This window comes from Sinocyclocheilus rhinocerous, unplaced genomic scaffold (genome assembly GCF_001515625.1).
Source record: "Sinocyclocheilus rhinocerous isolate Xijiao unplaced genomic scaffold, SAMN03320098_v1.1 scaffold1670, whole genome shotgun sequence".
In the NCBI taxonomy this organism is placed as follows: domain Eukaryota; kingdom Metazoa; phylum Chordata; class Actinopteri; order Cypriniformes; family Cyprinidae; genus Sinocyclocheilus; species Sinocyclocheilus rhinocerous.
In genome coordinates, this window is record NW_015633549.1 from 6942 (window position 1) to 22801 (window position 15860).

At 32.7% G+C, this 15860-nt stretch overlaps 1 protein-coding gene across 1 annotated transcript in view; it reads right to left on the minus strand.

The window, feature by feature from the left end:
* LOC107744586 (spectrin beta chain, non-erythrocytic 1-like) overlaps nt 1-15860 on the minus strand; it is an 84145-nt gene that overhangs the window by 6442 nt on the left and 61843 nt on the right. Inside the window, exons 3-12 of the mRNA XM_016558307.1 lie at nt 12818-13080; nt 7792-7943; nt 7628-7708; nt 7429-7544; nt 7241-7353; nt 5923-6110; nt 5724-5841; nt 5000-5170; nt 3542-3754; nt 1 (exon numbers count right to left, since the gene is read on the minus strand). The exon at nt 1 is cut by the window's left edge and continues 850 nt beyond it. Coding sequence (XP_016413793.1) covers nt 1; nt 3542-3754; nt 5000-5170; nt 5724-5841; nt 5923-6110; nt 7241-7353; nt 7429-7544; nt 7628-7708; nt 7792-7943; nt 12818-13080 — 1416 coding nt within the window. The remainder of the gene's footprint in view (nt 2-3541; nt 3755-4999; nt 5171-5723; nt 5842-5922; nt 6111-7240; nt 7354-7428; nt 7545-7627; nt 7709-7791; nt 7944-12817; nt 13081-15860) is intronic.

A 15860-nucleotide genomic window follows, 5' to 3' on the forward strand; every position in this document is an offset into this window, starting at 1 on the left:
ACTTACAAATGAGGACAATGGAAGCAATCGAAATCAACAAAAGATATGCAAGTGTTACAACAAGTCTCAGTTAGCTTAACACAGTACATGTAGCAAGTTTTTTTTTATTATCATATAATAAATAAAAAGAAAACAGATAGAATAGAAAAAGAATAGAGCAAGCTAGTGTTAGAAGCCTTTTTGCTTTTGTTAATTGTATAATAAATACAAAGAAAACAGATAGAATACAAAAATAATAGAGAAACTAGTGTTAGTTTTTTTTTTTAAAGAAAACAAGCAGTTAGTAAATAAATAGAGTGCAAGTTTAAAAGTTTTTTTTTTTTTAAAGAATAGAATTAGAATAGAGTGTTAGAGTTAGAGGGTCAAATAAAGATGGAAGAGATAATTCATTCATTCATAAAATTCGAAAAGGTTGAAGCGAATTACAAGGGTGTTCACAGTGGGCTGTTTACATTAATCTCGCGTCATAAAAGCATTCTGAGCCAAGGTGAAATTACAGACTCAGCCGAACGCACAAACGCTCTTCTGCGCTCTTCTTCATCAGCATTTGAGTGTGCGGATAAAAACTAGAGTAGAGCGCCATCTGCTGTTAAAATCTAAGCTCAGAATCGATTTAAGAGAGAATCGCGATGCATTCAGAAGATCTTAGAATCGATCCACGAATCGATTCTGCATCGATTTATCGTCACAGGCCTAGTCGATATCGATAATTATCACGATAAATGTCAAATCTTTATTTAAGTTTATATAAGTTTAAAGCCAGATTTTTGCTCCAAAGCGAAAGTTGTTGAAACCAGACTGTTAACTTTCCTTAACAAAATAAATATCTTAATAGAAAAATTTAGTTTCTGCATGTTCTAATGAGTGATATTGTTTCAAATCAAGAAACAGGTTTGTGTTGCCTGATAATATTAATAATAATATTACTTTTTTTGTCTTTTAGAAATGCATAAATTTGGTAGTAGTAGAAGCATGAGTTAGGATGCACATGCAAATTTTTGTTCATTATCAAAAAATTGTAGCAACCTCATTTTTATATGGTAAAATTTTTATTTTAATGAATCATTGGTCTTCCATAGTAGAATACATTTAAATTATGACAATCACAGTTAAAACCACACATAGCACCTCAATACTATGGTAAAAATGTAACTATATAACTATGGTTTTTAGGTATTTGTATAAAAAACAGTATTCTAAAGACATTCAGTATAAATGCACACATGCTATAGCTTAATCACAAAAAATACTGTAATTATATTCCATTACTCCTTTAATAATATAATAAAATTCGACATGAATAGCCCACATTTCTGCCACAATACCACGATGCAGGTAGTGTTTCTACAGTAAATCTATGGTAAATGATGGCGATTTGTAGATTGAGAAGTCTTCTGACTGTCTCGTTGCACACAGTGTTTCTGCTGTTTTATCTGGCTGTTTAAAATCACTGAGTCATTTGTGTTGTTCGCTGAACTCAAGCACTTGATCTCACAGCGCTGTTTAGTGTCGCGTGAGCGAGACTCATCTGCTCTAGTGAGCTTGCGCTGCGCTACCATTAAACTTTGATCCAAGCGGATAAACGGTCCATGTGGCATTCGTTCCTCTTCTGGCGCATAAACATTATCGAACATTTATCGAACTCTTCATACCATTTTATCGTTTTAAAATTATATCATGATAATTATCGTTACCGATTTATCGCCCAAACCTACAAGAAACAATAGATAAATACACTGTAAAAATGATTTTTTTAAACTTGTGTATAAAACAGGACACTGAAGCATGTTGCATGAAAACACTCTTTCAGGCTTTCTAAAATTGAATGTGTTTAACACCGTTTCTTTGTGAAATTTCTGGGTAAAAACTGTTTCTACACCCATTTTTTTCAGTGCAGAGTTGAGAGAGAAGGAAATAGGGAAACAGATGGAGAGGACAGTTGGTTAAAGACACTTTTAGCCACTTTTGACCTGAAGTTCTGTTTTTATTCTTCATAAGCTGGTTCATTATTATTATGTAGGCTACAGTGAGTTTGTTGAATTACAATTCCATATGCTTTTGGAAAAAGGATTCCCACCCTTTATGAACAATGAATTTCAATGACTATTGTAGTGCTGCTTAAGTCATATTAAAATGATTTAATAGAGTTTGCTGGGGATGAATCCATTTCATATGCTTATGTAATACCGTATTGGCCTGAATATAAGACGACCCCCCTTTTTCCAGATGTACCTTTTGGAAAAAGGCTTTTTAAAAACCAAATCTTGTTTTTTCTCAGTAAAACACATTTTGTCTTCAATTATTTTCATATTGCATATTTTTCCTATTTTAATTTTTGTTTTGAAAGTATGGTAAAAACTGGAAAAATGTATCAACAATCACATTTAAAAAATATACACGTTTTGATATACCATTAAAAAAAAAAAAAACAGGTAGCCCATCTGAATTAGGACATTTAGGCTATCCATCTAATAGTAGCCTACCAAAATCTTATTAACAGCAGAAGTTAAATCTTACTGTAGTCTTCAAATCTGGGTACTGACTTACGTTTTAAAATCACAAAGGGAGTTTGGTGCCATCAGGCTAACGTGACAGTCACGACTCATGCAGCTGTAAGGTTTTCTGCTTCTTTTGTTTTTACTCGCGATCTTTACAACACGCATTACATTACGTATTTCATGGCACACTCGTTTTATGCATATTTGGCGCCACCTATTGTTGTGGGTGTATTATTGACATGTCAAAGTCTAGACCCTGAATATAAGACGACCACGTTTTTTCAGATGTATTTCCAAGAAAAAAACATCGTCTTATATTCGGGTCAATACGGTACATATACTAAATTTCAATATATAATATATATATGGTCATATAAAGAAATGAAAATGTATAAACAGATGAAAATGTAAATTAAATCTGTTTGTTTTCATATAACATTTATTATATATCATAATATATCAAATAATATTAATATAAATGTATAAAAACAAAATTCATCATAAATATTGAAATACAAATAAACTGGTTTAAATGATAAATAAATAAATAAACTGAAAATATAAAAGTAAAAGCGAATACAAAATATAACAATACATTAAAGCTGATGTCAGGAACTAATCTTGTAATGCAGAAATGTAAAAAGAAAATTATTTTGTATATGTGCACACAAATAAAAAGCAGCTCAAATGCGGTTTGGACTTCATTTGTAGCATAACCAGAGACATTTATATTCACTATAAAAATGTTCATGACTTTTCCACGCCCGTTAAAATTTATGACATTTCCTTGACTTTTCCTGGCCTGCAAATCAGAGTTTTAAAACTCCCTGTTATTTCCCAACAAACCCCAACCTGGACCAGCTCTGCATGCTTCCTCTGAATAAAAACAGCTCTAAACTGAATCATGAACTCTGGACTGTTAGATTCTACTCTAGCAGACCGAACCTGGTCGCCCTATTTTTATTGTCATTCTGAAAGAATGGATTCTTTGCTATGAATATTGCCCAGAAATATCTAGAGTCAGTCTCTGAAGGAATAAAGACTAAGGAGCTCTTCTTACCCTCATCATCCACGGCAAGCTTCTGTGCGTTGGCGTTGACGGCTTTGACGCGGTCGGCCTGTATGCTGATGTCGGCCTCCACCAGAGCGTGCTTCTGCAGCAGATCCTCCACTCCCAGCAAATGCTTCCCGTAATCCTGAGACAGCAGCAGCATCTGTGGAGGACAGGAGACCAGATCAGGACATCCAGCGTACAACTTCATCATTTAGATTAGCATTCACTTCCATTTGAAGCTGATGCATTAATCTAGTTTATACTGCAGCTTGGCACAGTGTGCCGCAAATTCTGTCGGCTCTAATGATACATTGATTGTCATGTTCCTCATTTGTAAGTCGCTTTGGATAAAAGCATCTGCTAAACTAATAAATGTAACATAAAAAAGCTTAACCATCGGGTTATATTCTAAACATTACGAAATATGCAATACAATGGGTTCAATTATAGCAGCTACTCTAATTTCTTTCTATTACCTCCTCTGTTTCTGCCACTGGATGTAACTAGGATTTACACAAGCTTCAGTCTGGATCCAGCACTTAAAAGAGATGCTGCCAACCCCTCAGAGGACCTCAGATGATTTTTTGATCGCAGCATATAATCATTGCTGTTGATAGTGTTCACCGTCTGTTTGATTATATAACATTAACTAACTGCTTGATTTTTACTGTACATTTCTGCCATATGGACATCACCTTGAGATAGTCACCACTGATAAGCTATAATGTAGAAACTTGAATTTTCTGTAAAGCTGCTTTGCAACGATTCGCATCGTGAAAAGCACTATACAAATAAACTTGAATTGAATTGTTAAAGCTTCAATAATATGGGTCTACTGGGATTTTAACAGGTCAGAGGAGCATTTAAAAAACATACAAATTTGAGAATCAGTGTTATTTTAGTATAATTGAGATACTCATAGATTTTATTAAAGGGGTCATATGATGCTGCTAAAAAGAACATTATTTGGTGTATTTGGTGTAATGAAATGTGTTTATGCGGTTTAAAGTTAACAATAATATACATGTATGAATAATAGCAATAATTTATAATAAATATTAAATTAAAAGCACAAACTAAATTAATATTAAAACTATGGTTTAAAAGATAAATAAATAAATAAATAAATATTTTGTGGCAAAATTATGAAAAATATTAATTTAAAGACTTTGTTTTCATAAAAAAGTAAGTATATAAATAAAAGTATAAATAATATTATTTCAAAATAAATAATAACAATATTTCATAATACCTATTAAAATATGAATAAACTATGTTTTAAATATATTGTAAGGGAACTGCGAAAGTATAAAATATAAAATAGTGCACAAGAAAATGTGTTTTGTGTCATCTGAGTCTTTGACCACCAGAGGTCAGAAAATAGCATAAAATCCTGGCTGAGATGTCTTCCACAATGCAGTGGTGTGTTAGTTTATATGGCAAGCGCAGTGAAATGAACCTGGGAAACGAGGCGCTGGTTCTCGCTCAGCCAGGTCTCTCTCATGGCAGCCTTGCGGTCGAAGCGTCTGGCGAGCTGCTCCAGCTTCTCCTGTCGAATCAGCTCGGTCCTCAGCGCCAGCTCACGCTCGTGCTCCGCCTTCTCCAGACGCTCCCACGCCTGCGACAACAACACAGCTTCAGCTGCACATCCAACACATTTCACTGACAGAACTAGAAAATACTTGGAAAAAACTGATGCAACAATAATCCAACAATTAATAACAACATATAAATAAAAATAAGAATAAGTTATAAAAAGGAAATAAACAATTTTTTAAAATATATATTATAAATAAATTGTGTGTGTGTACCGTATTGACCCGAATATAAGACGATATTTTTTTCTTGGAAATACATCTATAATACCATGGTATTTATTTGTACGTAAATAAATAATGAATCCTAGCCAGTTCAAACACAACTTGCAGCTAATAAATAAATAATGAAATGTAAATCAACTTTTTTTTGTAAATAAACGTATGAATAAATAAAGTAAATGTCTAAATATAAAACAGTGCCATTACTAAACATACTGGGGTTGTATCATAGTTTTACCCTTACAATATGCATCAAAGGAAGCACATTTATTTGTAAGTGGATAAATAATGAATCCTACTGGGTTCAAAGCACCACTGAAAACAGCAGGTGCAGCTCCTAAATGACAATCTCACCTTGTTGATGTCTGAGATGAGTTTGCCCTCTCGTGGCATGTACACTTTCTGGTTGTTGGCCCTCATCTTGCTCTGGATGGTGAACAGAAGCACTTCCAGGTTGCCTTTCTCAGTGAATCTGTGGAGAAAGCGTTGAAAGTGAAATTCAGTTCATGTCAGGTGTATTGTAATGTGTTGCATGTTTCTGGCAGACACTCACTTGGGAGGTTTCTCTACGGTCCTGTAAGTGTTGAAGGCCTGGAGCTGCTGCTGGACTCCAACCAGAGAGTTTGCAAACTTGCGGTTGTTGAGGATGATGATGGTTTGCTCAATCCACTCCAGCAGATCAGACGCCAGAGATTCATATTTCTCGATCATCTTCTCCGTCTCGATGGCGTTGTCGAGCACCTAGTGAAGAGATTTTACGTCAGTTGCATTTCTCAAAGGAGATACAAGTTGCATGGCAGCTAAACAGCAGTTAAAGATCAAGCTTTAGGTAAGTTGTGGTTTTCAGATCTGTATATTAAATGCCGTATCACCATCATTTATCAACATTTTACCACATCTTCAGTTGAACGCGCACAAGAATCACCATATAATGTGGCATACCACGTGGCTATAAACGATTCAAAATATGCAACAAAGACTAAACCTATTACAGTTCAGAAAGTAAACAGATGTATTTATAATTAACTTATCGATAATGAATTTATTTATTTATTTTAATAGCAATATTTGAATGAAAAAGTACTATTTCATAAATTAAATTAGTCCTATTAAAATAAATAAATACCGTGCATAAGACTGAAATAATCTGTCAATAAACAGATTTATGATTCTAAGATTTGCAATTCAAGTATGTACATATTAAGATCTCAAATAGGAATTTATTTGTTTAAATTGAAATTATTTTAATTATTTATTTATTTTAATCTAAATATTTAAACTTACATTTCTTACAACTGATTAATTAATTAATTCATTAATTAATAGCACTGAAATAATCAGTCAATAAACAGATGTAAGACCAACTGCAGTTCAGGTATGTAATTATTAAGATAAGGCCATGATTACATCTCAAATAGGAATTTATTAATTTATAAATTTTTATTTACAAAAATATTTATTTAAAAAAACTTACATTTCTTACAAAACTGATAAATAATGAATAAATAACATGCATAAACTTGCTATTTCAGTCTTATGTGTGATATTAATTTATTAATAAACAGATGTAAGACAAAAGACCAGTTGAAAATGTGTAATTATTAAGATGACACCATTACAAGTTACATTTTAAATAAGAATGAATTAATTTTATTATTGAGGTATTTCCTTTTTTTGCTTACATTTTATTTATTAATTAAATGTTTTATTTCATAATGATTTATGTTATTTTAATAGCAATATTTAAACGTACAATCTTACATTACTGATAAATAAATGGCATGCATAAGCATGAAATAATCAGTCTCTAAATGCTCTTTCATAGAAAACAGAGAACGTTCTAGTCATGCAGGTGTTTTGCAGACTCAGACCTTTCCGATACGCTTGCCCTCCACCTTCAGCGCCTTCATCTTGGAGAAATAATGGTAGTATGTGACGACATAAGTGATGACAGACTTCTCGTCGGGATGGTCTACGCTGATATCTGCAACAAAAGACAGCGTGCTATTGTGTATTTCATGATGAGTTCTGGAGATGTAGAAGCACGGTGGGCTCTTACCTTCTGGGTCCAGGAGTTTGGTGAGACCCAGGTGCTGCTCCGCCAGGTTGAAGGCGTTCTGCAGGTTGTGGTGAGCGTTGGACTTCTTCAGTTTGTCGAAATCAATCAGGTCTGGCCTGGAAACATGGCAAGCATTGAGAATGAAGCAGATTAAGTTTGCAAAGCAGAACTTTTGATGCAGGTGAACTGGAGCTGTTACCTGTGTTTGTGAATGAGGGCGTTGAAAGCCATTCCATCACGCCAGCTGGTGGTGAAGTTGTGGATGTTGACGTTGGGATAGCTGTGAAACACAAAGCAGAGCTGTCAGACATCAAGGACTCGAGCACGTGTGTGTGTGTGTCTTTATTCTGGACGTCCACCCACCCTGCGGTCTTCATCTGGCACCACAGGAGCAGCGCGTCCTTGGCTGAGCGTTTCTCTTTATTGTCTTCTGTCTCTACGCTGATGTCTTGGATCTGTAAACATAATGGACTTTTTGTGCATTGCTTTGACCATAATGTGATTGAAATGTGATGCTATTAGGGCAGGGGTTTTCAAACAACAACAATAATAACGGGATTTAAAAAAATGGTTCAAATCAATTTAAAAATTAAATAAATTCATTCAAATTTGGCTTAAATAAATATATAAATGTAAATAAATAATACATCTAACATTACAGTACTATAGCGAGTAGGGAAAAAAAAAAATTTTCGATGTAAAAAAATAAATAAATTAATAAAAATGGATTGAAATAAATACATACATGAATAAAAAATATAACAGTACAGTACTATAGTGAGTATGAAAGTGTTATAATGTAAAGTAATAGAAACGGAATATTTTCCTATTTATTTTTTTATAAAAGTTCGAAAATACAAAAATGTGTTAAAATAAAAAAAATAATAATAATAATTTAAATAAATACATATATAAATATAAAAAATAATACATCTAACAGTACAGTACTATAGTATGTAATAGGAATAAAATACTTTCATATGAAAATAAAAAAAATTTGACTAAAAAATAAAAAGTTGGTTTAAATATACATATAAATGAATAATACAGTACTTTCACTTTTTACTTTTTATACAGCATTATACCGATTAGGAAAAAAGCGTTAGATTGTTAAGTAATAGAAACCAAATATTTTCAGTTTTTTATTTTCTAATTAATAAAAATGTGAATCAAATTCATTTTAAAAAATGAAATAAAAAATAATGATAAATATAAATAAATAACGCATCCTAGTGTACAGTAGTACAGTTAGTAGACGGGAAAGGGTGTCATAAAGTAAAAGAAACTAAACATTTCCAAATAATATTTTATATGCATGTACAATATCAAATTTTCACAGTATAAACTGTTGTTATGCATGAAAATATGCAGCTGCCTTTGAAATTTTAGGCTGGACGTCCTTCACATGCACATTAAATTTTACGGATTTTTTTTACAGTGTATTTTTTACATTAAGGCCGAGTGAAGAAGACCAGAGTGACCACAGTTCTTCAGAACTCTTTGAAATAACTTAGATATGCATGAAGTTTCCTGGAGCTCTTTTGTTTTTAGGTCACGTAGAAATGGGTAAATGAGTAAGCGGGTTGTAAAACAGCGTTGTGCTTCGGGTGATGTTTATGAGGAGACTCTGAACTGAGGTGTGTCTGGAGAAAGCTGCTGTAACACGGCATATAGTAGTTTTCACTATATTTTTGATTTCTAAATATACATACAATACATTATTTATAATCTGGAGAAAGCTGCTGTGTGAAAAAAAGGATGAGATTGAGAGCAGGGGTCGAGCGGCCCGCGTCTCTGGAGGACTGGCTATCCCATCATGCTTAGAGAGACGGCTCAATCAGCAGCTGATCCTCAGCAGACGTGCTTAAGGTGAAGTGACAGCATTTCAGTAATGAGCTGCGGGGCAGCGGGGCAGAACGAGGGGTGCATATCCATCCTCCCTCTGAGACGTGGAGGTGGTGCGTTAATCTCAGAGCGGCTGAGAGGACCTCACACACACACACACACACACACACACAGTGCAGAGACTGCGGTGCAAGGCATGATATCAGCAGATTTCTATTGGGCGGCTGCATCAGTAAAGCTGCTCTGCCTTTCACTGCGATTTCTATAAAAGCAAGAGTGATTGTCCGATTAGCCAATCACACGATCAGATCACAGATGAAAGCCCAGGCCCAGAGGTGTCTGATAAAATCCAAATTACAATAATTTCTGTTCACTGAGGACAAAGCCTTACTGAATATTCAGACAAAACCCTTGAAACAGCAGAAAAGAGTGACAAGGAAGTAATAAGCAACATTTTTTACTACTCTAAATTTGTATTTATACTATAATCTATATACAATTCTGTTTTTTTTTTTTGAATGAGACAAATGTCTGTACGCTATCCTGAAATTGCATTATATCATATATTAACATAAACCATCCATAACCTAAAAAAAAAAAAAAAAAATTGACTGTACTAAAAAGGTGCTGCTAACATGCTTTCTGTAAAGCTCATGGCTCTTTTGTTCATTATCGAGCATATGTTTGGATGCTTGAACTTGCTGTATCTGTGAAGACAAGTCCTGACAAAACAGCCATTCAAAGCCATGGACAGCAGCCCTGCTGGAGTCAGATTCACTGTCTGCCAGATGAATTATGGCCACAGAAATAGTTTGATTAAACAGATAAAGGGGGAAGTACTGACACACTTGAAGGAAATTTATGAGCGTGTTTCTTCATTAAATGGTTGCTATAGTAAGTGAAATGGAGCACAAACACAGATCACGGTCAGTGCTGGTATCAATGCATTCTGGGTAAAGGTTTCTTCCTCTGGACTTGCCCGATACGCTTGTGTAAACCAATCTAGACGGGCCGCTTGACAGGGTTTGAAACACAAGCTCCACTTCAACTGCTCGCCAAAACCAGCGCTGAGTTTCAGTGTCAGTGCAAGAGCTTGGCTTCAGGGAAAGACAGAGGAAGCACGAGTGATAGATCACTGAAACGTCTCAGTTTAGGATGTGACTCGTGGCCTTGGTGAAGAAGGCAGGAAGATTCAAAGGAAGGTGTCTCCTCTGTTGGCACACTGACGAGTTATCTTATCGTGAACCTTGAGAGATAGTGAAAGCATGTGTGAACATAAACGCTGCTTAATGGTCTAGTAAACATTACTCAACCTTCACAATGCATGTCATAACTTAATATTTTTTTATCTAAAAACCATATTGTATCTGATCAGCAACTTCTGAATATGTAGCTGAATGAATGTTACCATGTTATTATTGTACTTATCCCTTATTTATTAATTTAAAAAAGCAGAGAAATTCTTTGAAATTTCAAATTACACATGAACTACACTTATTTTTTCAATATTTATGAGAATTCTTTTTTTTAAAATACATCATTGTATTAAATTTATAAGAACCTATAATTTAAGATTTACCCGTATTAATCCCACTGGAATAAATGGAATTCACTTAAATTTAACTCATGATTGCTCAAAAACAGTCCAAATTTATAAAACCTACATATTTACTTCTAACAAAAAAACATAAAAACAGCATAAATATTACTTGTTTTCGACAAAATAAATTGTATTTACATAAACTTTGATGATGAATTTTTCATGCTGCAATGGATTTGTCAATAGGCGTACATATTCATGTTTATCAAACAAAACTGAGTTCCAAGAGTGTGTCAAATATGAAGAAAATGCTAAATATATTTTACAAAGGTGTTTTGACACTAATATAACTTCATAGATCATTTTACAGAAAGCACTTTTGACACCTAATGGTATTTCATACATACCGGGGTCCAAAATGACCTATTTAAACACTTTTTAATCTTTTAAAAAACATATGTAAAAAATCAGAAAAATTAAATAATGTGCATTTTGACGGTCTTATAGCATGTGCAAAGTTTTATTCCCTTACTAAAAACTATGCATTTTTTATGCATCTCTTCTGGATCAAAACAGCCCTAATGTTATTGTTATTCAGGACAGAAATACAAGCTTTTTGGTCAAATGTTTTTCATGTATTCAGCATCTTATCAGTCTCAGCCCTGTTAAGATGATTTAACTGACGACCCAGAACTGTGCTTCAAACACAAAGGTCACGACCTGTTGACACAGACGTTTGAGTTTAACTGTGGATCAGCTCTGAAGGACGAGACGTCTGGAATGAAGGCCTGGAAACGTACAGATGATATTAATCTTACTCTATTAAAATCTCACCGAGAACATGTTTAGGTCAATTCTCACCACAAATATATCTGGATGCATTTGAAATTTGAGTTTAAATAAATAAATATATACATATAAACAAATAATACAACTAACAGTAAAGTGCTATAATGCGTAGGGAAAAGTGTTATAATGTAAAGTAAGAGAAATTAAATATTAAATATGCATTAAATATACTGAAAATAAATATTATATTAAAACTATTTTTAGCAATAAATAAATACGTTTAAATAACTAATATATCTGGATGTTGTTGTTTTTTTTAACTTTTGAGTTTATTTGTAATCATCCTTATTTGCCATTATGATTCTCAAACAAAGCTGAAATAAAATATAAATATTAGATTAAAAACTAATGAAAATTAGAAATGTCGCCTTAGCAACTAAATTAAATAAGTCGAAGTAGAAAACAGAATAAAAAAAACAGAATAAAAATAAAATTACTAAATTAAAATTAAAACTGAAAACATAAAAACAAAAGTTCATTCTAAATATTTATAAATGCTATAACAGTATATAAATAATCCTAAAACAACACTGGATATTACCAAAACATACATACAAAATTATATACTTTAAATAATATTTTTTAAGATATGTTTATGACAAAGAGACAATAATAGTACCCAAAATTAAAACCTGTAGGGGCAAAAAAAAGTTTGTTTTTGTTAATTGTAACATATTCATAATTCAATTACATCACAATATTTGACATTATAGAAATTATTGTCACTTAATGGAGAATTACATTATGATTTTTGGCATTGTCAGCGATGGTCCTAAAAAGGCGTGATTTTCTTCATGCAAAGTCTATTTTTGTATTTTTATTTTGTTGTGAAATATGAGCTGGACATGAGCTTCATCCTTCTCAACGCTCTCACTCATTATCTTTATGTTTGTCTGTTGTGATCGGATCGCAGATTCCACACGGTTTCCATCTGTTTTTGTAAGCAGATGATAAGAGTAATGCACTCCTAAAGCTGGAGTTTTAACAGCCTATTTTCTCCAAAGTCTGCGCTTGCTGGAGAGGAAAGAGCAGTTTCAGGCAATTAGATGACGCACATGGTTAATCGGCTGAGTGAAAGCAAAACCACTGGGGTCGTGAAACCAAACACAGTTATCTGAGTGATTACCGGATTTGACTCAGCACAAGCCGCCATCAAAGTCTCACTAAACAGACGTCAGAGACCGAGAGTGACAGCATAATAACACACGCCCAAATATGGGCACGCTGGCCCCACCCCCTGCCGATGACATCACCAGCCAAACTCACCAGTCTCTCTCCGGACAGAACCTCCAGCAGCTTGATGAGCATCCGTCCATCCCGCAGGTCCATGTAGAGATCCGTGATCCGGCAGGACACGCGAGACAGGTGTGAGTTCACCCATTTAGTGAAGGTCTTCTTCTGCACGGCCTCTCGCTCGTCTGTAGGACGACAATAAAGACGCTTAGCGCTCCGAAATTAACCTAATAGTGGGAAAATCACTCCTAACACACGACCTGGAGTGAACTGCAGCAACGCCAGTATTACTATAAAGCAATAAGCCCCAAGAAGCCGTGGTTTACAGTGAATTTATAACAGCTAAGGGGCGTTGTTAAACCCTGCTGTTAGCTGTTATAAATTCACTGTAAACCACGGCTTCACGGGGCTTATTGTTTTTATAAAACGGTTATTCCATATACGTAGTCAACAATGACCAAAAGTGAATTAATAGTATCATAAATACTATTTATTTTTACTACTTTTATAATAATAAAAATAATAAAATGTTCTAAAATTTAATTTAATACAAAATTATTTAATATAAGACTAATTTCAATAATGATTTAAAATATAATTTTAATACTTTTATAATAATAATAAATTCACTTAGGCCTATCTAAACTCATTTATTTAATAAAAATTTAATCTTAATAAAGAGTTATGTAATATAAAAATAGAATTTAAATAATGATTTATATAAAATACTATTTTAATACTTTTATAATTGTAATAAAATGATCTAAAATTTGTTTACAATTTTGTATTTTAATACAAAATTATTTAACAAAATAGAATTTCAGTAACAGTTTAAATAACATTTTTAAATACTTCTATACTTCTACAATGATGGATGATGATGATAATAATACACTTATCTAAAATTCTTTTTAATTCATTTTGTTTCAAAACTATTTAATATAAAAATATAATTGCAATATAATTGCAAAAAGCAATTTAAATAAAATATAGATTTGTAATATATTCAAATAATAAAGAAGAATACACTTATCTAAAATGTATTTTAATACAAAGGATTTAATATAAAAACAATTTAACTGATAATTTCAATAAAACTATTCTTAAATCAATAATGATAATAATAATAATATCCCATGATAAACAATTTTTTATAATTTTCCAGGTAATATAATTATTCAACTGTACGCTATTTATGGTTACCAATCAATGTAACAATAATAATAATTAAAAAATTGTATCCTCAGAACCATGATTTGCCATAATAAAAGTAATTCACAGCTGAACTATGTTGTATATGTGCTATATTTAGACTGGTATGAACTAGATCTTCTAGAAAGAAATGAGGCTGTTGTAACGATCCACAAACATTGCAACATTTCCCCCCAAAAGCATTCTCAAATACTAATGACAGTTTTTCTATGAAGAATCAAATGAGTTTCAAACGGTCTGTGTGAAGCCACACATTCAACCGTGTTGCAACCCGAAACCCAGTCCTTCTCCCTGCCAAGTCTTCTTTTGGCCTTTTAAACCATTATCCCATAATTCATGTGCGAGCAGACGGTTTCCCCACCAATCAAGCGCAGCGAACAATGCGAGGCAGACAAAGGGGCGGCGGTGTGTTTATTTATGCTCCGCCCACGGGTGAGCAGTTCAAATGCAGCTCTTTATTTATAATCCTCCCAATTTTCCTGTTATTGCATTCCTTGTCTTCACACAGACGTAAGCGTCTGATTCAATTGTTGCGGCGTTTTTTCCTGGTCGACCCCTGTGTGCTAAAGACGACAGGATGAGCGAGGGTCCGTCTGAGAGCGGACCGCTGGACAGAACGTGAGGCGAGAGAGAATGAAGGGAGAGGTGGTGTGTGACAGCCTGACCCCAAACACAGCAAACAGAGGAAGAGCAACATCTGCCCATCAAGCAGGACAGAGGTCAAACGCATCCACAGCTGGGACCGTTTAAAGACCTGTCTCTCACTCTGGGTGAATCCCACACAAACATTTGAAATTGAAATGAAATAAAATGAAATAGAAATTAAATATGTATAATGAAATTGATTTAAAAAAAAGATGATTACATAAATGTAAATTAATAAATTGATTAGGACAACAAAATGAAATAAAATAAAATAAATATATAAAAAAAAATTTTCAAAATTAAAACAAACTAAAATAAAATTTTGTATAATGAAATTAATTCAAAAAAGATGATTACATAAATGTAAATTAATAAATTGTTCAGGACAATAAATGAAATACATTTTTAAAAAATACAAATTTAAAAAATAAAACAAACTCAAATAAAATTGTGTATAATGAAATTAATTTAAAAAAGATGATTACATAAATGTAAATTAATAAATTGTTCAGGACAATAAATGAAATAAATATTTAGAAAATACAAATTAAAAAATTAAAACAATCTAAAATAAAATTTTGTATAATGAAATTGATTTAAAAAAAGATGATTAAATAAATTGAAATTAATCATTTGTTTAGGAGGACCATTAAGAATTCTTGCACTGTGACTTTATTTTCATGATAATTAAGCACTTTCCTGATCATTACTGTGATGGCATTTTACTTTCAAGCTTTTACATTTTCAATTTATTTCTGAATAATTACAAATTCGATTCACAATATTGTAATTTTTACCAGGGTGAATGTGCGTACCTGTTATGAAAATAATAAAAACAATGCAAAATATGTCAGGCCACAAAACAAAACAAAACAAAACAGACATTTTGTATAATGAAATTAAATTATAATGAAATCAATATATTTATTAGGATAATTGAAAATATTTGCATTGTGAAATTATTTTCATGATAATTAAGAACTTTCTCACCCCCAGCTGCTCATTACTGTAATATCATTTTAATTTTGAGCTTTTGTATTTGAATAATTCTCAATAATGTAAATTTTAAATTTTACTGGTGAATGTGCTTAATTGTTTTATATATATA